Source organism: Oreochromis aureus, linkage group 3 (assembly GCF_013358895.1).
Source record: "Oreochromis aureus strain Israel breed Guangdong linkage group 3, ZZ_aureus, whole genome shotgun sequence".
NCBI lineage: Eukaryota > Metazoa > Chordata > Actinopteri > Cichliformes > Cichlidae > Oreochromis > Oreochromis aureus.
Window position 1 is genome coordinate 87,931,514 of NC_052944.1, and position 27,863 is coordinate 87,959,376.

General features: G+C 42.1%; 2 protein-coding genes and 2 long non-coding RNA genes across 8 annotated transcripts in view; 3 read left to right on the top strand and 1 right to left on the bottom strand.

Annotated features, from left to right (window-relative positions):
* The window catches only part of LOC120438424 (myelin-oligodendrocyte glycoprotein-like), a 357,354-nt gene that overhangs the window by 89,878 nt on the left and 239,613 nt on the right, over positions 1-27,863 (top strand). The gene's annotated exons all lie outside the window — the stretch shown is intronic.
* LOC120438378 (zinc finger protein OZF-like) lies at positions 805-13,202 on the bottom strand. Its single transcript, XM_039608766.1, has 5 exons — positions 13,081-13,202; positions 12,700-12,929; positions 11,342-11,382; positions 2,300-3,569; positions 805-1,936 (listed from the first exon to the last, which is right to left on the bottom strand). The coding sequence occupies exons 1-4, from the start codon at positions 13,200-13,202 to the stop codon at positions 2,301-2,303; spliced, it is 1,662 nt and encodes a 553-aa protein (XP_039464700.1). The 3' UTR covers positions 805-1,936; position 2,300.
* On the top strand, positions 9,423-9,972 carry LOC120438436. Its single transcript, XR_005611897.1, has 4 exons — positions 9,423-9,436; positions 9,525-9,596; positions 9,751-9,816; positions 9,947-9,972. It is a non-coding gene; the product is annotated as an uncharacterized LOC120438436 (long non-coding RNA).
* Positions 20,583-26,749, top strand: LOC120438426. 4 transcript variants are annotated; one of them, XR_005611872.1, is made up of 5 exons: positions 20,583-20,603; positions 24,907-25,235; positions 25,323-25,418; positions 26,114-26,422; positions 26,535-26,749. It is a non-coding gene; the product is annotated as an uncharacterized LOC120438426 (long non-coding RNA). The 4 variants fall into 4 exon arrangements; XR_005611869.1 differs by having other exon boundaries at positions 20,584-20,603; positions 26,114-26,749; XR_005611871.1 differs by lacking the exon at positions 20,583-20,603 and adding an exon at positions 23,856-23,877 and having other exon boundaries at positions 26,114-26,749.

Genomic DNA, 27,863 nt, shown 5'->3' on the forward strand with positions numbered 1-27,863 from the left:
TGGAAAGGAAAAACTCCTCGTGTGTCATAGTGGTCTGATCAGACAATATATTTACCCTTCTGTGCCATTTCATGTTTAGGTCAGTTATGTTTGTTTAGGTCAGTTATATTTCTTTGTGCAGTCATTTGGTTTGTTAAGTTTGCAGTTCTTTGCCTGAGTTCAGTTTTGTTTCGTTGACATTTTTTATGAGCTTAACATTAATTACTTTTATAAATATAATGTTTGGGTTAAATGAATGAAAACTTTGTTTTTCTAATAATTCTTGTGACTCCTTCTGCTTTTTCAACTTGGTTCATCACACAGCCCTAAATATTTGTTTAATGTCCTGGTCAAATATTACTCCAAGGTGTTACTGGAGGCCAAGGTAATGCCATCCAGAGCAAGTATCTGGTTAGATACCATATTTCTAGGTATTTTAGGGCCAAGTATAATCAGCAGCATAAAGTTAGTTGTCACCCAGGTCTTTATATCAAGCTCTGCTGTGTTCAAGCTATTAATTACTGCGCGCAGGAGAGCCAAAACACACATCAAACATTAAAGTTCAGTTATGCCAGCTTTAACCTTGGGATGCCTCAGCTTCTCTTTTATATCCCCCACACTCAACTCTCTGCATCAGGAAGCTCCTGCCACTGGTCAACCTGGGAGTTTCGTCCTTCTACACCCTAACAGTTTGCAGATAACGTAGTGAAGCATCGCCAAGCAGTTTTCACAAGGTCATGCTGACACAAAATTTGACTCTGACTTTAAACACTGGTCACTTCAGGTGTTGCTCTGATATACAGGAAATGACATCACGGCTCAAACTCTTTGTCAGTAAACCATTTCTTTATTTAACATATAAAATTTTGGTTTAATTGTTGCAGGATTTCATTACACAAACAAGCTGAAAAAAAAAACCCCTTCAGAACACATGGATCAATGCATTCAATAAAAATATAACAGGAAACAGATTTCTTAATCAAACTGCTGGAACAAAGCGAACCACTCAACACAAACACAGTAGAACAGTTTAGAAAGCTTAAAATGTAACAAGAGGCACATTTTCATTCATAGCTGCCTCATCAGATCTTTACAGAAGACTCCACCTGAACTCTGTGGAGCCTGATCTCAAGGGTTTAAGTCTGACCCTGAAACCAGAAGAGGATCTTTCTGTCTCTGCAGATTCACTGTGATCCAGAGATGGCAATGATTTCAGTCCTGCATCACGCTGATGTTTGCACAGAGAAGATAACTTAGTAAATGTTTTTGAACATTGGTAACAGTAAACTTCATAATCATTATGCAAATATTTACTCTGCGAATGGCACTCATGGCCATTGACCAGTGGTTGTTGATCAATGCTCATAAGAATTTGCATATTAATGATGAAGAAATTGACCTCACAGCCCATTGTTCATTCATTGGGCCGGTTTCAGTGGTTATGCAAATGTACTGTTTACAAGATTAACGTAAAAGCAGGAATCAAGACGTAACAGTTTATTTGTAACATGGAATCGTTTCTGAGTGGAGTATGAACTGAGATTACTCAAACTCTTTCACAGATGAAGTTCTCTTTCATGTGTCTGCGTTCATGCTTAGTATGATCACATGACTGTGAAAAGGTTTTGTCACAGTGTCTGCACTTGTATGGTTTCTCTCATGTGTGGACTCGTTTATGCTTTTCAAGCTGACGTGCACTGATGAAGGATGACCCACACTGATCGCAGACATGCTTTTTAACGCCACTGTGAAGGAGTTCATATTGTTTGAAGTCCTTTGAAGTGGTGAAGCCTCTCCCGCATTCTTTACAGTAGTTCATTTTGTCTCCAGTGTGTCTACGTTGATGTATTTTCAGAGTCCTTCAATGACTTAAAGTTTTTCCACAAAGGTCACAACAAAAGTCTTTCCCACAGCGATGACAGGGTTGAGAACTTGATCCATCTGTGTCGCTCTGCTTCTAAACAAAAACACAAAGACAGTGTAAGTCAGTCCTTCAACATTTTTATCCTGAACGTCACCTGAAATAAAGAGCGTCTCTGCCAAAGTCCAATTACATTTTACGGTTAACATTATCACACTCAGCTCAATTTAATGTGCTATAAAAACGATAAGAGTAAAAACATTAAAGTAATACTAGTTTAATGCTACAATAACAATAACACAATTCTCAAACACTATCCCTAAAAACCTGTGATTAGAGTCTGAATAATCATTCAGAGCTGCCTTTCCATGCAGTAGAATTGCTAACATGCTAACACAATTTGATGAGCAGAGTTGTTTCAAACAGTCGGGCTGACAAGATAAAAATATAAATACATACCTCACAGTAACTGCACTTGTAGAGTCTTTCTGGTGTGGATCTGTTGGTGTGCTTTCAGGTAATGTGGAGATTTAAAAGTCTTCTCACACAGGTCACATTTATAAGGTCGTTCCTCAGTGTGGGTAAACATGTGACGTCGTAACTCTGTGTTTGTGGTAAACTGTTTACCACACTGATCACAGCTGTACACATCATGTCCCGTGTGAATGCGTAGGTGTGTATTTCGGCTCCCTATCCGGCTGAAAGTTTTTCCACAAATGTCACAGCTGTACGCCTTAATTCCAGAGTGGGTAACTAGATGACTCTGTAAGCTGTAACTGTGAGTAAAAGCTCTGCCACACTGATCACAGGTGTACGCTTTAACTCCACTGTGGATGAGTTGATGTGATTTTAAGTGTGAAATGTGCGTAAGAGACTTTCCACACTCGTCACAGCTGAATGGTCTCTCTCCAGTGTGGATGAGTTGGTGTCTTTTTAAGTTTCCAGAGTGCGTAAAAGACTTTCCACAGTCTCCACAGCTGAACGGTCTCTCTCCACTGTGGATGAGTTTGTGTGATTTTAAGCTTCCAGACTGCGTAAAAGACTTTCCACACTCGTCACAGCTGAACGGTTTCTCTCCAATGTGGATGAGTTTGTGTGATTTTAAGCTTCCAGACTCAGTAAAAGACTTTCCACAGTCTCCACAGCTGAACGGTCTCTCTCCAGTGTGGATTAGTTGGTGTTTTTTTAAGCTTCCAGACTCGGTAAAAGACTTTCCACACTCGTCACAGATGAACGGTCTCTCTCCACTGTGGATGAGTTGGTGTGTTTTTAAGTTTCCAGACCTGGTAAAAGACTTTCCACAGTCTCCACAGCTGAACGGTCTCTCTCCACTGTGGATCAGTTGGTGTGTTTTTAAGTTTCCAGAGTGGGTAAAAGACTTTCCACAGTCTCCACAGCCGAACGGTCTCTCTCCAGTGTGGATCAGTTGGTGTGTTCTTAAGTTTCCAGACTCGGTAAAAGACTTTCCACACTCATCACAGCTGAACGGTCTCTCTCCAGTGTGGATTAGTTGGTGTGTTTTTAAGCTTCCAGACCTGGTAAAAGACTTTCCACACTCGTCACAGCTGAATGGCCTCTCTCTGGTGTGGATGACCTGATGCATTTTTAGGGAAGCTTTCACAGTAAAATCTTTCCCAAACTCGTCACGGTTGTATTTTTTTCTTCCACTTCTTTCTTCAACAAAATTGTCGGCCTCCTGAGAGCGCTGACTTCTCGATCCACGGTGGTCCTGCAGTGACAGAGATACAAACAGAGGCAGTGATTTGTGGGAAATACATTATTCTAACCGGCCTTTTATTAGTGGTATTTCGTGAGCTTTTATTAAATAAGTATTTATACTTATTTTTATACACACATTGCAAATGTGCTCATGAGAGTTGGCATTCAGTCTTTTGAGGGTCAATGCAAACTCGCTTACAGACACAGATAAATATTAGACTTGTTTCTAGGGCAAAGATTAGAGACATTTGGCTGTGCCTGTACGCCTGCTCAGTGAGATTAGCACAGAATGTACTCTGGAGGTTTCAGAGACGTGTACGAGGAGAAAAAACAGCAGGAAACACAGAGTGTGAGACGGTGAGGACGGTTTTTAAGTGTTATAGAAGTCAAGTAACTGACGCACATTATGATATCTGCTTACGTATTGTGAGGCTGGACTTTAATATACAAAAGTAGTGTGATGTGTGCTTCCTAGTTGAGATCTCTGTAAGTGAGTGACGCTGCAGACCTCTCCCACGTACATGTAATCAATAAATCATTGTTTGACTGAACTTCTCTGGAGTGTTGGTTGTTTTTTCTCAAACTCAAATAAAAGGATCAGGACAGTGTGAAATGCAGTCGTGAAACAAACTGAACCTTCAAACTCCCTCCATTAACACTAGTTTTAAACGCGAGGCTGGTAGTGATGTGAAGTTCATGAACACGTTTGCTCTAAGGGTCGGTTCTTTGTAGCGACCGACCGACCGACACAGACAGACAGACAGACAGACAGACAGACAGACAGACAGACAGACAGACAGACAGACAGACAGACAGACAGACAGACAGACAGACAGACAGACAGACAGACAGACCGACCGACCAGAAACTGCTTCTTTTTCTTCGGGGTTTTACGGCAGCTGGTATCCTTGTACATGCAGTGCTGCCATCTTCTGTTTCAGTCCGTTATTACAATCTTAAAACCTACTGCTTATTCCTGCGTCTTTTGGGATCTTAAAAAGCTTCAAGCGACGTGTCGACTATTAAATTAGTCGTTGACGATTTTGATTGTTGACGTAATTGTGACTAGTTGCCTAATCGTGGCAGCCCTAATATATACATCAATATTTTTCAATACATGTGTCTAGAGCAGGGCGATATGACCAAAAATATTTGTCACGATATACATTTGAAAATTTGCGATAACGATATAACTGACGATATAATTGACACTAGACTAAATACTTTACAACTCCACAACTTTATTAGTGCAAAAATCCCCATCAATGTATTTTCACATAAACATGCAGCTGTTTTTTTATGTGCATTAAAGTTATATAAAAATTTAACAGTGCAAATGCAAATTCCTTGCTGACAGTTTAACCAAAAGGCATTTCCAGTAGAAACTGGCCGACATATCCTCAGCATAACCATGTATAATATCCACAAAACTTAAAAAGAGGTTATACACACACAATACGGTAATATTATGTTGACGCACAGTATGTATCACTCCGCGAGGCTCCTGCCCACGATAGCCGTAATGCTGCGACAATCCATCAAGTAGTGGTGGGCGGATCGATCCAAATATCGATAGTATCGATCCCAAGTCAGCATCGGATCGATACTAGCCTGGTGAGATCGATTCTTTACTTTGAGTTCTGCTTCTTTGCTATGCTGTGCTTTCGGCAAAACCGAAAAAACCAGATGGCTGGACTCGCCGCTCCTGTGTCAGCGGAGAGCAGGCACACTTTGCTCCCTCTCCCCCATTCTTATGTTTCGGTGTTGCACTGACACGTCACGTGACTTAGACACTTTGGGGGTTGTTAAGTTGTTTACATATTAATTATATATTTTGTTTTTGTTGTTGAGAATTTTAATTGTAACTTTTGTATTATAGTTTATCAACAGTATTTGTTTTAATTGTTTACTGGTTTGCGTGCACTTAAGATAACAAAAAAAAGTATTTTCATGCTTCGCAGCATCATTTATTCTTACAATAATCACACGGTTGCTGTAACAGTACATTCAACGGCTTCAGCTCTCCCGCTGGAAGCCGTACACATCACCACCACCAAACCTGCAGCGGCATCGCATAACATGCCCTGCCACATACCCCCCTCGCCCGCTCCACCCCACACCGCGAGCAGGGAAGGGAATCGGCCCGGATCATCGGCACGGAAGTGTCCACTCTGGCGGTTGCCCGTGCCTGATGGCCACCCATATGGCAAGCAGCGGTGGCGCAGCAGGTGTGGAAGTGAGCTGGGGCTCACAGGCAGCTGGGCAGATGGCCGGCACGCAGGACCATGCAACCTGCGTGCCGAAGCGGACAGCAGGTTGCATGGTCCCCTGCGCACCTCGACCTCCGGTGTTCTGACAAAACGTCCTACCTATCAAGCTGTCCTACTTGTTGTTACTGCGCATGCGCACAATTCAAAACGGCCACATTTCTGGTTTAAATAGTACACACCTATTATTTCATCCTACCCCGATCTTGTGCCGATCTCGTTGCTTCGCAAAAAGGTTTGTATTCAAAGTTTTACTTCTTTATTACAGATGATAATTGTTTGCCTTAAGCTGCTCAATCGAAGTCATATTCCAAGTGTTTATTTGGTGCTTTTAAACTCCTGCAAACCATCAATTTATTTTAGTCTAGTCCTCCTGCAGTTACTGGACCACTCTCCGTTGTTATGTTGAATAAACGCTCCATTGTTATGTCGAAGAAAGTACTGTTGCACCACATACTTGTTAATTGCGTGATAACGTTGTGTAGTCGTTTTATTTACTGTATGGATTCCGAAGCCATGTTGAAATTGTCCAATTTTCTCCTTAGTTATGGAGAACAAATACGAGGAACTGCTCATGTTTCTGTCTGTTGGGTCCTACCCATCTGAATACGATAAGTCCCAGAGGCAAAGCCTTAGGAGATACGCCGCAAAATTCAGGCTGAAGGGTCAGTATTGTAATGCAAATAACTAAATGTAATTATTGGTTAAATACATGTTATAATTATTTAACATTTTTTAAATATAGGCAGAGTGCTCTTGTTTGGAAACAGGAGAGTGATAAAAACAAAAGAAGAAGCCATGGGACTATTTCAAGAGTTTCATTCAAGTCCCATCGGTGGACACACTGGTGTACTCAAGACTCGAACTGCAATGTGTTCCAGATTTTACTGGTATGGCATGTCGGTTGACATTGTTAATTGGGTATGTATTTTTAAAGTTGTCATTTATATATAGTATGTTAATAGTGCACGAATAGAATGCATAGTTATCCCGAAGACCCGTACCAGAATGATAAAAACATCTAGTGGCTTCCAGTACATTATGACTGCAACAGACTATTTTTCAAAATGGGTTGAGGCTTTTCCATTAAAAAGCAAAAGTGCTGCTGAGGTAGCTCATCAGTTGTGCTCAATCATATATAGACATGGCTGCCCAAAACGAATTTTATTCGACCAAGGAAGAGAATTTGTTAACGAGGTAAGTGTTAAGTTTACTTTTCCATACCTCTTTAGGTAAATACTTGGCCACAGTGTGCCAAGTAACTGCCAGGCCAAATGTTTTGTGTGATTGTGTTTAAAAAACAATTTTCTTTTTTCTTTGAAGCTCAACTCAAGACTTTGCAGCTTAATGAAAATAGATAGAAGTGTCACAGCAGTGTATCACCCTCAGACAAATGGCCTCGACGAAAAGACAAATGACAACATAAAAAGGTATGTTTTATTTGTATGTAACATTTCATTTGCTTTTAAGACACTGTCACTATTGTGGTTTTTTTATGTCCACATGTAGAGCCCTGAGAAAATTAGTCAACAGTCAACAGAATGACTGGGATGTGTATCTGGATGCTACACTGTTTTCTTTGAGGTCCAAGGTCCACACCACAACCAAATACACACCATTCCGTTTAATGTATGGGAGAGAAGCTACGTATCCTTCTGAAGTTCCTGTTGAAGTCCCAGTAAGTGTTATTAAGGAATTCTATTTATGCAACAACTATGATAATGCATAAATTAAATGTAATCTTAATTGGAAATTGTGCATATTGATATTGGCTGCTGCTTTAATCTTCTCTGTTTAACTTCTATATGCAAGATACATTTAAAAGATAAAGTAAGTGACTAGTTACTTCTTTATGTTTGTATCTTTATGTAAAGTAATAAATGTTGAGGAGACCTTGAAGTATAATGTGTTCAGCTATGGAAGTGCATCAAGAGGAAAAAGTGACTATACAAAAAATAATATGAGTCTATCTTTGTGGCTTTCTGTGCTCAAAGCTTTATAATAGTATATTTACTTTTAAACATGAGTTATTATAGTTAGAATATTCAGTTCATGTTTCACGTGCATTATTTGTCTTTATGATTTTAATAGTAATTTAAAATGTGAATATTTTAGCTGTCCTCCATCATTCTCCCTGAGGAGTCGAGTTACGGTGACTTTGTATCTTCTACAAGAGACGCACAAGAGCAAGTAAAAAAAATGTAGAGGTAAATATGGCAAAGTCCCAAGACTTACAAAAGGAAGCCTATGCCAGACGAGTCCAGAAGAAGTACAGAAACCTTGTGTACAGCATTGGAGATGAAGTTCTTCTCTTGAACATGAGGAAACGTGGAAGGAAGGGAGGAAAGGTTTGATCCAGATTTTTCAGGACCCTACACCATTCAAGACATCGCTGGCAAATGTGTGAGATTAAAAAACACGGAAGGATCAACTTTAAAAAATCACTACAGCATTGACCATATCAAGCCGTACAGAAGAAGCCACCATGTAAATGTCAGTGACAATGAAAAATACCCAACTCACAGTCAGACAGTGAACAGCAGCACAGACCTGAAGATGCCCCCCTGCCATCCTACTGCTAACCCTCAGTGCCAGCAAAGTCCAGAGGACACCAGACCCTCTATTATTCATTATGCACCCAAAACGGCTGACAAAAGTTGTTGCTCCCACAAGGAGTTTAATTCTGTTCCAGGACCAGAAACGCGTGAACAAGAACTTCCCTCCCGGAAACAAAGCTTAGAAAATGAAGGTGGCATAGTGAACAACTCTTTTTGACCCGTTGGTCATTTGTTGCCAGTTTGGCGTTGCAACATGATTGACCGTTGCATGACTTTGTTTGCATTTTGCAGTCTTCAACTCATATTGGATGTAAAGAAACATGCAACGTGCACTGAGCTTGTGGAAGTCTGGAAATGGATCTGCCTGTCAGTAATTTTCTCTTTTGCCCACCCGCTGTACCTTTCCTATTTCTCTGCATGAAAATACATGTTTATTGTGTTGACTTTTTTCCTGTTGTGGCCAGTTGGCCTTTACCCGGCTTTTCCACTAAAAATCTCATGCATGCCTGAGCTAACTTATCATATTTTTCTTTTAGTAAAGAGGCTATGGGCTGCAAAGGATACTGGGCGCTTGGAGTCAGTTGTTGGACTGTACAAGTTATTTGATTCCTCTTTTCGAACACTGCAGGGGTCACGGTGGCTTTCTGATGAGGTAAGATAACTTATCGTTATTGACTCTGATTTTGAAGTGCTGCTACTTCTGAAGCATTTGCAGTGCAGAGACCGTTAATAGTTTAAAATGTGCGGGTAGGTGGTGGTGGTGGGGGGGGGGGGTTATATAGTAAAACTCTGATAAGGTCACAGATGTCATTCACTTCAATAGGAACGATTGTTATCAACCACAACACAGATGTTGTGACATCTGTGACATCATAATACCCAGTTCCAGTATATGCAGAAAGAACCTTGATCAGCAATTATATTCCTTTCCAAGTTTTTGTGTACAGCACTCAAGCAGTTACTTCAGAAATTGTTGCTGCTGGTGTATAAACTCTGATTTTTCAAAACAGGTCATTGATGCATACCTGCACCGTGTCATTGAGAGACGAAAGGTAAGTAAGAAATGTCCTTTCCTCACGTATTTTGAAATACAAAAAAAAAGTATTTACTGTTCTGTAACATTTTTGTATACTTATACAGAATGCTGCACACCTGCTCTGTTCAGTAGTTGCAAGCTAGTTGTTTTCTGGGCAGTTCAGATGCCTCACCAAGGTAAGTTGAAAGTTCAGAAGTGGTTCAAAAAGTTGACTCATTTCTATTTTTGAGGACAGAGTTCAGTTCCTTTAAAAAACACTATATTTGAAAACACCCTGAGACGCATGGTACCTAAGTAAATCGAAATTACTCTGCACTTCCAATCCCACAGATGAAGTTCCCAGTTGAAGACATGTGGCTGTGCCCTGTGAACTTTGGTACACACTGGATTCTTGTGGTATGTGTTCATTTAGTTATTAATTTGCGTAATTTGTTGTGAAGCAGTTTCTTGCTCAAAGTGTTATTCTTAAATAGGTTTTCAGTGGCAAAAACTATTGTAATTTTTAATTTATTAACTTTTTCTTTAGATTGTCAACATTTCTGCACAGAAAATATTGCTCATAGACCCCATGGGGAATGAAGGTGTTTATGACAGGAAAATTCTGCGCAACTGGAGGTATGTATGATACTGAGGTATTATTCCTAGATAAAACATGTCTTGTTTCATTACAAACATTTTTGTTCAACTAGGAATTTTCTGAGGATGAGAGGACATGAAGACACCATGGAGTGGCAGTTACAGACTATGCAACACAACAAGCAACAAGCATTTGCGGAGTTTTGCTGTTGAAGGTAACCCTTATTCAAATGATTCCATTTATTGTTAGCTACAATTAGGACTTTACATTATAATAATGAGAAATCTCACAGTTTGCAGAACACTACCTTGCTTTTGGAGAGGTCAGTGAAGTTGAAGATGGGCACATTTTGCATGTGCAAATTATAAAGAGAGCAACCAAGATTATAAATGCAAAAAATGTAAGGAAAACACATAACAACTTCAAATAAAAACAGGTCTTTTCCCCTCCATGTCTCTTTGTATTCTTTGTCAACATTAGATGATTGTGTGCTGGAGTTTTCGATAGTGTGATTTGGCCATCTGAACGTCCTACCTAAATAAATCCACCGTGTACATAAAATCGTTTCGAGGTCAGTAAACACAACCAGAGTTACATAAGGCACGCAGGATTATAAGGGGCGCTGTCGATTTTCAGGAAAATCAAAGGATTGATATGAAGCGTGCAGTATTTTCCAAAAACACGGTAATAACGACGGCCCGCTAGCATGCTCTACCAAAAATAGTGCTTTGTTGTGTATCTGACGGACGAAAGTCAAACTAGTTCCACACCACTGAAGTTGCAGCATTTTTACAAACCAATTCTGGTTCATCCGTTTCATTTAACGACCCACTTTCTCTTCTCGTTCTGCGTCGCCGCCATGTGCGTATGTAAACATATGCACTGCGCATGCGCGTTTTACCCATATTCTATCGCAATATTTCATTTTCCTATCGTTGCCCAAAATTACACCGGTATTACCGTGAACGGTATGATATAGCCCAGCCCTACACGTGTCAATATTTATGTCTCCAGATTGTTTGTATAGTGAGCCATTAAGACTGTACTCTTGGTACAGTTTTTATTTTTGTTGCTTTTGTCTTACACTGTCAAACAAACACAGATTTGCAGCGTTTGTATGTGTGTGCAAAAGCAAATGTGCCAGGCCTCAAAGACAATGGGTGGTTTGCGCAACAAAAGCAGGATGTGAATCGAGCATATGACCTGTACAAATCTCAGCAGGGGTGATTAACACCGCGGGACTTGCACCAGAAAATAAAAAAGTCAGTAATTCTAGTAGGTGTTGGTTTCAAGGGATTTCTGCAAAGTTAGTAAATCTAGTGTTGAAGTTAGCTCGGTGCTTACCTTTAGATGAGCCCACAAACCGAGAGAAACTCCGTGATGAAGCTGGAACTCTTTCCAAACAGAGGAAACAGGTCAGGGAGCAGAGACCCACGTGGTTCACGCTGATCTCAGCTACGATCCAGGAGACAAGGGTGTGCAGATCGATGCAGATATCGATCCAAACGTTGGTAGTGGTATATGATCGATACTTTAGTTTGTTTCTCTCCTGGAGGTTCACTATTTACTCGCTGTGGATGAAAAAGCATCTCTGTCTGTGTGAACACCTCTTCTTATGCGGCAGACGCACTTTGCTCCGCCCCCTTCTTCCTGCCCTGCTGGGATTTGTTACTGTGCCGTCACGTGACTCAGATGCGCGCAGAAGACGCATTTGGAGATATTTTATGACTGTAAATGAAAATGCTGGAGAACAGCTGGAAGGCTGTCAAGCCACAGGGGACCACAACAAGCTGTAGAGTTCAGCTTATTTTTCACACCTCAGTTAAATGCTTTGACTGAAGTCTCACTGCACACACTCAAACTTAGTGTTTGTGAACACCTTGGTCATTATAACCTGACACTGATCAGTGCTGCTCTGACGACCACACTCACAGCCATGTAATCATTTAACTGGGATGATCTGGATTTACTGCACAATGCTGAATGTGTCCTTACAGTACAGGGAATAACTCTCTCTGTGTTCCTGTAGAGAAACTCTGGGTTTGTGTGCTGACGAGCATCACTCACAGTATGATACAAAGGCTCACTCATACCTTTCCACACATGTGACAAATTCAAACAGATGCTGAAACCTTTAGAACATCATAAACTACACATTGTTGTACTCTTTAGGATGGAACAGCTTTCAGATTTATTTACTCTTAAAGGATAAAAGATCTTTTAAGAATTTTGCATTCAAGAGGAGAATGTTTAAATAAGTCATGTAAATGAGAATTTCAAAGTTGGTGGCTGCAGTATATACAAATTGGTGTATCTCAAAAATAAAACTATGAAGACTCTCAAAATTAATTTGGAAACTGTTTTATGCAACTTTTTACATTTACAATTTTCAGGGATGAACTGAAATTACTTTAACTAGAAATTTGTGTAAAAATACCACTATTGCAATTTATGTAGTTGCTGATGACTTAGTGCATACATATGATTAAAATTTGGGATATAATGGTTGTATTGATGTATAGCAACTTAAAATACTCCCAGAAATGGCACTACAACATGTAAAAATATAAAGATAAGCTCAGGCGGACTGGGTTCTTTAGTAGGTCTAAAGGGTCAAACTGCGTCCTCACATCATGAATATGAAGGGTTGTAGTGGGAGAAGGTGGTGTGAAATCCTCATAGCTGTGGAGTGAGGAGGGGGCTCCTGTGGGTGAAGTCTTTGATGGTGGTGATGGCTCTGTGCTGGTGGGAGTGGGGAGGTGGGGGATGATGGACCAAAGTGTCTCTATTGTTGGGGAAGGTGGAGGTGTCAAGGCTGCTTGATGGCTCATCAAACCAGCAGTAAGAGTCGTTGAGGGTGTTGGCCAACAGCAGGTCGTCAGTGGAGTGGGGCTGTGTGCTTATATCCTTACTCTCATTTCCCTTAGCGCATCTGTAACATGCAAGTTCTGTCGGTGCTGTGCTACTGGAAACTGAATTTCCATCACACTATATGTTGTGATGATCTCAGTTCAGTCATGGTGTGTTCTGCAGTCCTGCTGAATTGTGTTCCAGTCCCATCGACTGTGTATGAGCGTACAAACAAGCGTGTGGCGGGGATGAATAGGAATGTCTTGAGCCTCAGCATCACATCATCACAGTGGGTGTCACAGTAATACTCGGGCAATTCGGAGTCTGGCGAGTCTGAGAGGTCCCATGCTTGCATGTCTCCCTCTGAAAAATGAGAACAATAACAAGATAGTAGTAGCCCCTGTCTCACTCTTAGTTCAAAATTCCGAAATCGCGAATAAAATAATCTCATCAACCCGTGAAAGAAACCCCAGTAGATGCGTAAAAACTAGTTCAATTAAAACTAGTGGTTTGATTAAATCAAACGCTTGTGAACAAGCTGACATTACCCATTCAGAAGAAATTCCCACGTGTGCCGTTTTTAAAATAAAATGCATGCATCGCTGCAAGCTGAGATATTGTCAGAATTATAAAATTAGTGTGATTAAAACACTATTACCAACACTTTTGACTAGATGTAAATAAAAAGCATCCCCTCTTTGTTAAGGTGCACTGTGAAGCAAAACGGCTTCCACTCCGCCCGCAAAACAAAGAATTGCTTTTAAGAACACGTATGTCTGCATAACTGAATGTTGAGATACACCAAAGTGATGAAAATAGTTTAATTAAAAACTCTATGGTTTGTTTAAATTAAAACCCAGTTAAAAACACATAAACTCATATAACCTCTCTGACGCCCTGTGTGTTTCCACGCATGAACATGACTGTTCAGTGAAAACTAGATGAACTTACTTCAGCATCAGCAGTTTGAGAAAACAACTCCCTTTACAGGTGCTGATAACGCCAAGGGCACAAAACAGCGTAACCATTGATCTGTTAGGTTTCATAGCGAGGCGCGTGAAGTGTTGTAGGATCAGTTTGTAACTTCCTCTTCCTTGCAATGCATAAAGGAGTGGGAGCACGGCTTCTGTGGCAGAGCTGACATGACTGAACTGTGATATTTGATGTGTGTTGGCTCTCCTGTGAGCAGTAATAAATAGCTTGATCACAGCTCTTTCTGTGTTGCAGACTTTATTTACAAAATCCCCCACCCTCCCACTGTGAACATGAATTGAATATTCAGAAGACATTTGTTTAAATACTTCTAGAAATCTGAGCTGTTGGTGTGGTAATAATATTAGAGCTGGCAATCTTTCTTACTGAATCTCTACTGTGAGTCATGTTACCTGAAATTAATTCTATGTTTACTGACAGCCTGGACACATGTGCTGTGTGAAGGATGTAAATCAGATCTTAACTGCTTACATTTAAGGAGCCTGGTCATATTTAATTGTAATATGAACCAAAGATTTTCTGATTGCTGATTCTAAGAGAGTCTTTGTGGAAATCCTGTTTGGCTTTTTGTCATTTTAATTCTCTTTTCTGTTTTCCAGGACAGTTCTCCACAGTCGCTGTCCACATGGGTCAGTGGGACCAAGCAGCACTCTGCTAATGTGAGACTCTGACCAGCAACATCCAGCAAGACCCAGACAGCGTTTTCTATCTCCCAGCTGGAGTTTTTTGTTTGTCTGTGACTGCAGAGTCAGATCTTTGTTGAGCCTCACACTTGCAGAGGTGAGTCAGTTTGCAGAGATCCCTCCCACCCAGGCTTTCATGTGCTAGATTTCTTATGTGAAACAGTAATATTTCACTGACTGCTGCTTATACCACAGGTTAATACACTCTACTGATCCCTGATGGGAGAATCATCACCTCTGCCAGCAAAGAAGCCTGGTGGATGTTTGTTTACAGTCTGATGATGCGACATCATGCTCTGCATCTTCAAAGTTTGTCTCTTGATCATCATTCATACACAGTTATGTAAAGTATGCTCATATGTAGTAGAGCAGGGCAATATGGCCCAAAATATTTATCACGATATATATTTGAAAATTTGCGATAACGATATAACTGACGATATAAATGACACTCGACAAAATACTTTACAACTCCACAACTTTATTAGAGCAAAAACCCATCAATGTATTTTCACTTAAACAAGCAGCTGTTTTTTATGTGCATTAAAGTTATATAAAAATGTAACAGTGCAAATGCAAACTCCTCACTGACAGTTTAACCAAAAGGCATTTCCAGTGGAAATTGGCCAACATATCCTCAGCATAACCATGTATAATATCCACAAAACTTAAAATGAGGTTAAACACACACAATGCGGAGCACCGCTTTTGCCTCCGCGAACACATCGGACTACAAACACGCACATTACCAACTCCGGAAGACGATCAAAGCAGCCAAACGTGAGTACAGGGACAGGGTGGAGCAACAGTTTGACAACCCTCGGAGTATGTGGCAGGGACTAAACACGATCACAGACTTTAGAGGGAAAACCAGCACACCGCAGACCACGGCCTCTCTGTGTGAGGATCTAAACGTATTCTCACGCTAGATTCGACACAGCGAACACCAGGAGACCGGACAGTGTGCGCATCATGGATGACGCCAGTGCGCACACTGTGTCTGAGGAGGATGTGCGGAGGTACTTCAGGAGAGTGAACCCACGCAAAGCTACTGGTCCGGACGGGATTCCCGGCCGCGCCCTCAAGTCATGCGCGGCTCAGCTGGCTGGAGTGTTTACACATATCTTCAACCTTTCCCTCTCTCTGTCTGTAGTCCCAGCCTGCTTCAAAATGGCCACCATCGTCCCTGTACCCAAATCCTCCACCATCTCATCATTGAACGACTGGCGACCTGTAGCCCTGACCCCATCGTGAGCAAATGCTTCGAGAAGCTGGTCAGGGACTTCATCTGCTCTGCACTACCCGACTCACTGGACCCTCTACAGTTCGCATACCGCCACAACAGGTCCACTGATGATGCCATAGCCCTGACACTCCATGCTGCCCTGTCACACCTGGAGAAGAGAGACACGTATGTGAGATTGCTGTTTGTAGATTACAGCTCAGCATTCAACACCATCGTTCCTCGAAGCTGGACAGGAAACTGCAGGATCTAGGACTGAGCAGCTCCTCTGCAGCTGGATCCTTAACTTCCTGTCTGACAGACGCCAAGTGGTCAGACTGGGCAGCACCACCTCATCCCCATCACACTGAACACTGGTGCTCCACAGGGTGTGTACTGAGCCCTCTCCTGTACTCACTCTACACCCACGACTGCACGGCCACTAACAACTCCAACATCATTGTGAAGTTTGCGGACGACACTACAGTGGTGGGTCTTATCACCAACGGTGATGAGACAGCCTACAGGGAGGAGGTCAGCGCCCTGACCCACTGGTGTCAAGACAACCATCTCACCCTCAACGTCGCAAAGACAAAGGAGTTGATAGTGGACTTCCGGAGGTGCAGAGGAGTACACACCCCATCACCATCAACGGCGCCGCTGTGGAGAGAGTGAGCAGCTTCCGCTTCCTTGGTGTACATCTGGCTGAGGATCTTACGTGGTCAGTACACATAAACAAGACAGTGAAGAAGCGCAGCAGCGCCTCTTCTTTCTCAGGAGACTGAAAAGATTCGGCATGAGCCCCCGCATCCTCAGGACCTTCTATCGCTGTGCCATTGAGAGCATCCTCACTGGATGCATCACCACCTGGTATGGCAACACCACCGCTTACAACCGCAAAGCTCTCCAGAGAGTAGTGCGGTGTGCTGAACGGATAATTGGAGGTGAGCTTCCTCCTCCAAGACATCTACAGGAAGCGGTGCCTGAGGAAAGCGGGAGGATCATCAAGGACTCCAGTCACCCCAGCCATAAACTCTTCAGACTACTTCCATCAGGAAGGAGGTTCTGCAGCATCCGGTCCCGTACCAGCAGACTGAGAGACAGCTTTTTCCACCAGGCCATCAGACTGCTGAACACGTCATAGACACCTCACCCTCACTACTGGAACTTCAACATTATGCACTCCATACTGTACATTAATGCCACTGTTTTGCACATACCTACCTCTGTATATTTTATATTTTATATATCTTATTTTATTGTTTACTCTATTTCAATTGTAAAACATGTATATACACACTCACACACGCACACACACGTAGAAAAACATATTTAGTACACACGTTCAGTAATGTATATACCTTTATATATGGTACATATATTTATTACTTTTTAGATTAACCATTTTTATATTTTGCTTGTTGCACGTTATTGTATTTTGCACAACTCTGTTGCTTGTGAAGCTTGCACACAAGAATTTCACTCGCATGTACTGTACCAGTGTACCTGCACATGTGACGTGACAATAAAGGTGATTTGATTTGATTTGATTTGATTTACGTTGAAGCACCGTATCACTGCGAGGCTCCGACTACGGTAGCCGTAATGCTCCAACAGTCCATCAAGCAGTGCGGCTGCATAGCTCAGCAAAGTCATACTAAAACATTTGTGGCAGATTTCTGAGCGCCGTGTGCCACCTAAAATCTGTTCGGAAAGGCAGGTTATCCATATTCGGTATTTTCATTTTTTTTAAATCATTGCCTAACATTATAACGGTATGATATGTCCCAGCCCTAGTATAACTGGGCCAACCTGGTAGTCTTCATTTATGGAGGCTGTTTGAGTCTGAATGTTGGATGTTGTGTATCTCATGTTCTCTGGGCTTTGTTGTCCTCAGTCTCTTTGCAGGATCAGAAAACTGTCACGGTTCAGGGTCAGTTTGATAAAGTATTTTGAGTTGTTTTGGTGTGTTTTTGCATAATGGATTGTTTTCTTATTTTCTTGTAGCGCTTGTGTTGATGATGATGATGATGATGATGATGATTAGAGTTCCATGTTTCTGTTTATTCATGTTTCAGGATTTGTGTCTCATGTTCAGCATTGAGTTTCATGTGTTATATTCTGTCTGCCTCTCAGTGTCAAGTCTGCGTCTTTGATTAAACCACCTTCACACCTTTACAAGTACCTGTAAAGGTGTGTAAGAAACTCTGTAAACAATGTTTATCTTGCACTCAGACTGAAGTTTGATCATTTTCGCACAGGTAGATACACGCAGTGTGTGAAATTACCGATGTAATGGTGGCTTTAATGTAGGAGAGCGAGGGGTGGTGTGAGAAAGTCTGGAGCGACTTTGTAGTGAAAGTTTGAGCTTTGAGAGGCTAACTAGCCGTGCTAAGCTAGCTCGGTGACAGGTCATGGCTGCAGATAAAAGGCTTTATTGACAGGTGCAATAATCCTTTATATCACAACAACATCATTCTCAGACAGGTGACAGGAACATGCAATGAAGTGGACACCTATATCTGCTATTGTTGCCAAAGTGTGTCAATGTTAAGTGAAGCTGCGAGTCCCAGTTCTGCCCTGGTCCTCCTCCATTAGGACATGCCTAGAAAAAGCTCCGTTTGGAGGCATCCTTGTAAGATGCATGGACCAGCTCAGCTGGCATCTTTTGATACGGCAGGACTCTAAGCCTAAATCATAATATAAGATGAGTAACAGTATGGTGGACATTAGGTAAGGCTGCACTTTTTGCAGCGATCTTGTTTAGAAAACTATTTTTGTATCAGTAATATGTTTTCTTTTTGTCTGTTAATAATCATGTTGAACTGCACATGATTATTTGCAGCTAGCAGGTTGTTAATGCTATCCACCAAGTCTAAAAACAGCATGTTAATACTTGGAGATCCTGAAGACTGCTCCAAAAATGATGACATTATATTTTAAATATTTGTTCAATTCAAATGATCTTTTCCTCTCAAAGAAATCTACTACATGTGTAATTTTTGTGTCACGTGTAATTTCCATTGCAAACATTAATCACAGTTAAATTAAGAGGGGATGGCAATAAAAACTCCAGTGATACCATCAAGTACACTGCAATTTCAGTTGTGGGACGATCGCGACTCGTTCTCCGGGAGTCCGGACTCCCGTGTGAACTTACAAAGTCTGGACAAGTGACGACTGGAGTACGGACTCGCAAACATGAGTACTGAGAAACAGCCTGACAGTCTGCAGTCTATGAACTAACATCAACTAACTCCAACTAACAATGTTAGCTCTGTAGCAAGTAGCCTTAACGAATAGTAATAGAAATCACACAGCAATAGTACATCAAAGATACTGAAGTTTTGGCCGTCCCATTCTTCTTATGAAGTGGTGTCGGAGTTTCCAAGTGAGGAATGATTTCCTGCCCGTGCACTGCTGGCTCTGGGGTCATTGTGTAACTGACACCACCAGCAGGACGCTTGCATTAGAGCCTTTATTATGTGTTTGGTTTTGGTTTCTGGTAATCAGAATCAGAGAAACTTTAATATGGAATTTGAGTAAAAAAACCAAAAATAAATAAAGTGGGCCATGAGTCATGCTCGAAACAGCGATATGCATGCAACATGTGATATATGTGTACATGCTCATCCAACTGAGCTAAACCTGCGCCCGAACTTGTTTAATCACCAACACTGGAGAAGGCATAGAGTGGGGATAACCTAAGTAGCCTATAATATATAAAACAGGAAAAGACCGCCGTGCATTTATTTCAACAAAGTAACTGTATTCTGATTACCACCTATGTAAACGTTAACTGTAACGGAATAGAGTTTCTCATATTGTGTATTTTAAATATGTCAGTACATGTATTCCATTACTCCCCAACACTGACTACATCTCTGCATGTTGGAACGTTTTTAGTAGATCATTTAAAGCTATTTCTGCTCCTAGTGGTCCATTTTTGCAGCTGGGACCTAACCCAAATGTTTCCTTAGGAGTGTTTTTGGAGAATGTGTTCATCCATTCAGGACAGAAAAGGACACTTGGATAATCTGTGCTGAGGAGCATTAAACTGTTCTTGATACATCGAGAGCTCCTTCAGACACAGCAGCCTTTTCACTCTATTTAAATATGTAAAGATTAAAATGTTGTCATTTCTTTGTAAAATGTTCCCTAAAGATAATGTTACTTGTAATCTATTATTTCAACACTAAATCAAACCCAAACATTCCTTTGATTTCTGTTGTTGTGTCTTCACAGTTTCCCAGCATGCTCTGGCTATGGTGGTGGAGGTATATGAGGGGGAGACTTCTGTCCTCTTGCACTATGTTTACAAAGGTTCGATACCTGAGGACAATCCCACAGTGATGTGGACTCGCAGTGACCTCAATCCCAAATCTGTCCACCTACAAGGAAAAGGAGGAGACGATCTTAAAGGGCAAAACCAGCGCTACAGTGGGCGCACATCAATGAGTCGTTATGCATTAAACACAAAAGACTTCAGCCTCACTCTGAGGAAACCCAAACTGACTGACAGCGGTATTTACACCTGCTCCATCAGTGCTGGAGGAGAAGAACAGAGACTGAGTGACATCCAGCTGCAGGTCAAAGGTCAAACCTGCTGCATGAAAGAGTAAAAGTCAGTACAGCAGATGAAGCTCAAATAGTCCCAAAAGCAACAAGAAAGCCAAGTTTTTTCTGAATAGTTCTGAAAGTCTTTGTAGGAGCCATGAGTTGCTCTTTTTTGACTGTGTTGGTTTAAATGGACTCACTGTATTGGTGCACGGGTGTGGGGCGTGTCTCATGGGTGTGTTAGCTGATAAATGTGGTTGCACTCACCTGTTCACCGCACCTGATGTTGATGAGCAGAAAGGTAGGGTGAGCATGAGGCAAAACCTTCTGTTGACCGCAGCTTGAGCGCAGCTTGAATGCTTTTGATAGATTTTGACTGTAACTTGATGTTTTTTGTATATTTGTGCACTAATTTTTATATTTTATATTTTTATATTTTATATTTTTAATATGTATAATATTTGTGCTTCCCAAATACAAGCAGTATATTAAATGCCCAACCAGAGAGGAGAGGACATTGGATCACTGCTACAGCACGATCAGCGGGGCCTATCGCGCGGTGCCCTGCGCTTCACTCGGACTTTCTGACCAGGTCATGATCCACCTGATCCCGGCGTACAGACAGAGGCTGAAGCTCTCCAAACCTGTCGTGAGGACTAAAAAAGTGTGGAGCAACAAGGATGTGGAGGAGCTTCGCACGTGTTTGGAGACCACAGACTGGGACACAATGAAGGCTGCTTCTAACAGCTTGGACGAGTTTACGGACACTGTCACCTCCTATATCCACTTCTGTGAGGAGAGCATTGTGCCATCACGCACCAGGGTGAGTTATAACCATGACACACCCTGGTTTACTCCTAAACTCAAAAAGCTGTGGCTGGAAAAGAGAAAGGCGTTCAGAAGCGGAGACAGGGACTGCTACAGTGAGGCCAAGTACAGGTTCACTAAAGAAGTGGACATTGCTAAACATCAGCACTCTGAGAAGATGCAGCAGCAGATCTCAGAGAATGACTTGGCCTCTGTGTGGAAAAGTTTTAGGAATATCACCAACTACAAGCCTAAAACCCCCCACTCCACTGATGACTTGCTCTTGGCCAACACCCTTAACGACTTTTACTGCCGTTTTGACGAGCCATCAAACAGCCCTCACACCTCCAACGGCCCCAACAATAGAAACACTTTGGACACTCATTCCCCCACCTCTCCCCCCTTCACAGAGCCATCACCAACACCTCACCTACAACACCTCCCTCCACACCACACACCAAGGAGGATTTCACACCACCTTCTACCACCACAACTCTTCATATTCATGAAGCAGATGTGAGGAAGCAGTTCAAGAGTCTGAATGCTGGAAAAGCTCCTGGCCCAGACGGTGTGTCTCCTGCCACCCTCAGACACTGTGCAAACGAGCTGGCCCCAGTGTTTTCTGGCATTTTCAACTCCTCACTGCAGGCATGTCATGTGCCTGCCTGCTAATCCCTGTCCCAAATGACTACAGACCTGTGGCTCTGACATCTGTGGTCATGAAGTCATTTGAGCGCCTGGTTCTCTCCTACCTCAAGACCCTCACGGCCCCCCTCCTGGACCCCCTGCAGTTTGCATACAGAGCCAACAGGTCTGTAGACGACGCTATCAGCATGGCTCTACACTTCATCCTGCAGCATCTGGACTCCCCAGGAACCTACGCCAGGATCCTGTTTGTGGACTTCAGCTCTGCCTTCAACACCATCCTTCCAGACCATCTCCAAGGCAAGCTTTCCCAGATGAATGTGCCTGATCCCATCTGCCGGTGGATCACTGACTTCCTGACGGACAGGAAGCAGCATGTGAGGCTGGGAAAGAATGTCTCGGACTCCCGGACCATCAGCACCGGCTCCCCTCAGGGCTGTGTTCTTTCTCCTCTGCTCTTCTCCCTGTACACAAACTGCTGCACCTCCACCCACCAGTCTGTCAAGCTAATCAAGTTTGCAGATGACACCACCTTTATTGGACTCATCTCGGACGGGGATGAGTCTGCCTACAGGAGGGAGATTGAACGTCTGGTGTCATGGTGCAGCCACAACAACCTGGTGCTGAATGCCCAGAAGACAGTGGAGATTATTGTGGACTTCAGGAAGCACACAGCCCCACTCCCCCCCCATCATCCTGACTGACACCCTCATCACCTCTGTGGACTCATTCCGCTTCCTGGGTACCACCATCACCCAGGACCTGAAGTGGGAGCCCACCATCACCTCCGTCACAAAGAAAGCCCAGCAGAGGATGTACTTCCTGAGGCAGCTGAAGAAATTCAACCTGCTAACACGGACGATGATGCAATTCTACACTGCAATCATCGAGTCCATCCTCACCTCCTCCATCACCGTGTGGTACGCTGGAGCCACTATCAGGGACAAACAGAGACTGCAGCGTGTTGTGCGCTCTGCTGAGAAGGTGATTGGCTGCAGACTCCCATCTCTGCAGGACCTGTACACCTCCAGGACACTGGGGCGTGCAGCTCGGATCACAGCTGACCCTTCTCACCCTGGACACAGTCTGTTTGACCTGCTCCCCTCAGGCAGGAGGCTCCGGTCCATTCACACCAGAACCTCTTGCCACAAGAACAGTTTCTTCCCCTCTGCTGTTGGACTCATGAACAATAACCATATGACTGTTCCCACCACTAATACATGACCCTACACTGTGTTCACTGCATCATTTCATGTTTGGCACTGATCACCACCTGCACTCATGTACATACGTATCTATCCTCTTAGCACTTTTAATTCTTATTTTTATGTCTATTTAAGAGTTGTATAACAGTATGTTTGCACTAAGTACCGCAGCAATTTCCTAATGTTGTAAACCTGCTCAACATTTGGCAATAAAACCCTTTCTGATTCTGATTCTGATTTTTGCAGCTGGGACCTAACCCAAATGTTTCCTTAGGAGTGTTTTGGGAGAATGTGTTCATCCATTCAGGACAGAAAAGGACACTTGGATAATCTGTGCTGAGGAGCATTAAACTGTTCTTGATACATCGAGAGCTCCTTCAGACACAGCAGCCTTTTCACTCTATTTAAATATGTAAAGATTAAAATGTTGTCATTTCTTTGTAAAATGTTCCCTAAAGATAATGTTACTTGTAATCTATTATTTCAACCTTAAATCAAACCCAAACATTCCTTTGATTTCTGTTGTTGTGTCTTCACAGTTTCCCAGCATGCTCTGGCTGTGGTGGTGGAGGTATATGAGGGGGAGACTTCTGTCCTCTTGCACTATGTTTACAAAGGTTCGATACCTGAGGACAATCCCACAGTGATGTGGACTCGCAGTGACCTCAATCCCAAATCTGTCCACCTACAAGGAAAAGGAGGAGACGATCTTAAAGGGCAAAACCAGCGCTACAGTGGGCGCACATCAATGAGTCGTTATGCATTAAACACAAAAGACTTCAGCCTCACTCTGAGGAAACCCAAACTGACTGACAGCGGTATTTACACCTGCTCCATCAGTGCTGGAGGAGAAGAACAGAGACTGAGTGACATCCAGCTGCAGGTCAAAGGTCAAACCTGCTGCATGAAAGAGTAAAAGTCAGTACAGTAGATGAAGCTCAAATAGTCCCAAAAGCAACAAGAAAGCCAAGTTTTTCTGAATAGTTCTGAAAGTCTTTGTAGGAGACATGAGTTGCTCTTTTTTTGACTAAGTGTGTTGGTTTAAATGGACTGACTGTATTGGTGCACGGGTGTGGGGCGTGTCTCATGGGTGTGTTAGATGATAAATGTGGTTGCACTCACCTGTTCACCGCACCTGATGTTGATGAGCAGAAAGGTAGGGTGAGCATGAGGCAAAACCTTCTGTTGACCGCAGCTTGAGCGCAGCTTGAATGATTTTGATAGATTTTGACTGTAACTTGATGTTTTTTGTATATTTGTGCACTAATTGATGCCATAGGCCAAGTTGTAATTTGGCATAGTAATTAGTGCAGCCATTGTGAGTTGCAGTTATTTGTTTGTGCAGTCTGTGCATTTGTTTAATAGTTAATCCCCTGTGCTGATTTGTATATTGGACAGTTGCATGTGGAATAAAAGGAGCAAATGTTACAGAAGTGTATTTTATGCGTTTATTGTTGCGTGCCATCTGTGTCCTCATGTTCAGCCTGCCGCAGCCTTTGGTTGGAGGAGCCGCAACAGTCTTGATTAACCTAACAGAAAGATTTCCAATGGACCAAACCTTAAAATGAAACAACAAACATGAGCAGGAAAGTAAACTAAAATAAGATCTTACTGATACAGCCTCTGTGGTATATGGCATTGCATTCTTTTAGGTGTGCAGAGTTGTCTTCTCTGCTCAGGGAGACAAATGTCAGTAGACTTTTTACATATTGTCCATGATGGAAAAACTCAAGATTTCTTTTAAAACACTGAAACATTCATTATGATCCCTCAATTGTCTGTAGCTGTAGCAGCAGTTCATAAATTCCAGTTTAGTTACCACTCAAAGCAAAGAGTAGTGAGCCACATTAGTGAAGTCAGAGGTCAGAAATGCAGAAACTTGTCATTTGCCATGAGTGTGACTGCTATTGGTCCTATATTTGATATTGTGGTTTCTTGTCCTTTCAGATCATCAGGTGGAGGTGAAGGTGGAGGAAGGCTCAGAGTCTGTCACCCTGCCCTGCAAAACAACACCTGACCTGCCTGAGAACACCAGAGTGGAGTGGACTCGCTCTGACCATGAACTCTTGATAGTTCAGGAGTATTCAAACAAAGGTGGCAAACTTATGAAACAGGACAAGTTTTACAGAGACCGAACAGAAATGAATGAAGACCTGCTGAAAACTTCAGTCTGACCCTGAAACAGCCCACAGAGAGAGACACAGGAGGATACATCTGCACCATCTACAGGGACAAAGACATCCTGAGACAGAAAGTAGTGCTGCACTATGTCAGAGGTCAGAGCTGGTGGACAGTGGCTCAGATTAACTTCAGAATTCAAAGGTCATAATTTATTTATGCATTTATTTTTTGTTTCTCCACAGAAAAACTTCCACTTTGGGCCACAGCTGTCGTAGTTCTTCTTGTTCTTGTGTTTTTTGGGGGTCTCACATATAGTTTTCAACACTATTTCATGTCAGGTGAGTCTCTTGTATGGAACGCCAGGACTGCCATAATGAATTAATTAAATACACCATTAAATAATTAATTAAATGTGGCAATAATTAATTATTATTGGAATTAATTAAATAAATAGTTATGACACATGTAATTAATTATTGACACATTTAATTAATTATTTAATTATATATTTATTTCATTTTGGCAGTCCTGGCTCTCATCATGAATTAATTTTATCTGTCAGACTCACCCATCAAACTCAGGGGGCTTGTGACCTGCTGATAAAAGATGAACGACAGTCAGAAATATACTGAAACTCTAACAAAGGCAGAGGTTAAGAGTAATTCAGGCTTTTCCTTGCATGTTATGTAGCTGATACCTGCTGTCTTGTGTGGTCTCCTGGTTGTCTGGGCTGTTGTCAGCTGCATGAGTGTTACTGCCTGCTACACAGATTTCCTCAGACGGACGTGATCTGACATTACATCTGTTAGTCTGACGCCTGTCCACAGTCGAAGACTCTATGACTGAAGCAAAATGTCTTTAAACGCCGCCAGAGAGCGTTTGACAGTCTGAGGAGTGATCAGTGACTTTGCTGTCAAAGGAGGCACTGGAGCTCCTCCGAGAGGTTTTAATGAAACTGCCGTGTTGCCATTTTTGGGAAGAGCGAGTCTGGGAGATTTGCTCTGTTTAGACGGTTTCTTCCTTTCTTTTTTAGGTTCAGGCCTCTTGGGATGAAGCTGCTGAGGCTTTGAGGACATGTTCTCCAAATCTTCAGCTATGTTGTTGACATGCCACCATCCGCCCAGGGCTCTCCTTCTCCATTTGGCTGAATCTGCTTCCGTGAGCCACTCCTTAAGTCGGCTTTGCGACACGGGCACTTTTGGTGTGACTGATAGTTTTCCAATAGGATCGTGCTGATATCAGTCTGACTCTGAAAAACCCCACACAGGGAAACATTGGGAGATACACATGTTACGTCTGGAGAAAGGGAGACATAATCAGATCAAAAACAGTGATGTTCAAAGTAACAGTTTCTCGGGTGCCATTGTCTAGATATTGAACTTTGGTTTTATTATATTAATTTCCTCTTTATGATAGAATGAACTTTAATGTCCTCTTGTTTAACCTTCACCCAGGAGTACCCGAAGCTAGCGTGCAGCTAGCAGGCTGCACTCTGCTGGGACAGGACAAAGGACAAAGGCATTATGTTGTTGTTTTCTGAATCTTTGGTTTTTATTTAGCCTTCTCTATTTTTTTCAATGAGTCTTAGCTGCACACTGCCTTTGAAACACATGTTCAACAAGAAGCCACAGAAACCTTTATCACATTAAAGTCTCATTGTTTCTGTACAGATTTTCATGTATTCTCATGTGTTTGGCTCCCAGAGTGTCGATTCCTCCTTCTGTCTCATCTTCCTCTGTTCTCTGTTACCTGGTCTTTCAGAGTACTGTTAGGGTGATATTCTGCCAAGTGTGAAGTTGATGAGCTTCACAGTTACAACAGGTTAACATTTCTGAATAACATGATGAAAGTACAAGCATGAACATTTTAAACATGTTTTTATATTTATTTATATTTCAACAATATGTTTGAATGTTTTAATCCAGCAGTTTAAGGTCAGGCTCAGACTAAAGTCTGTGCTAAGACGACACCATTGCAAAATGTTCATTTAGTTTTTCAGAGGTGGGCTTTCTGCATCATTACCCTGTTGCATAATCTGAGTGAGCTAAAGGGCATGAACTGATAGCTTCATATTCTCCTTCAGGATTATCAGATAGGGAGCAGAATTCATGTTCATCAAGTGAGACAAATTGTCCAGAAGCAGCAAAGCAGCCCAGACCATCACACTACAACCGCCATGTTTGACTGTTGGTATGATGTTCTTCTTATGAAATGCTGTTATTTTCAGTGCAGATATAAGGGGACTAAGACTTTCCAGAAAGATGAGCCTTTTGTCTCGCCAGTGCACAGATTATTTTCCCAGAAGACTTGGGCATCATTGAGATCATTTTGGCCAATGTGAGATGAGCCTTCGTGATCCTTTTGGTCACCAGCAGTTCTCGTCTTGGGATTCTCCCGGTGTTTGAGGATGGAAGCAGGGTTCCTACAACTTCAGGAAAGTTAGATTTAAGACTTTTTTGTCACTCAGTATTTAACAATAACAAAAAAATTCATTAAGAGTTAAATTTATTAAGAGTTATAGACTAAACAGGGGTTAGAGGTCAACATGTTGAAATTTGTGTGTGATCAGTGATGAGGGGTTTCTGTATTACCCCTGACATGCTGTTTATTTTACAGTCAGCAGACTTCAAGTCTGAAAGACTTTCTTCAAAACATACAACATGCCTCATACACACTTACACTGCTGCTTTTATCCATGATGATTCTGGCTCACAGACAGGAAAAAAGAAAATCATGTCTTTGAATGTTTGAGACATTTTAATAACAATTAGTCTTATTCTGAA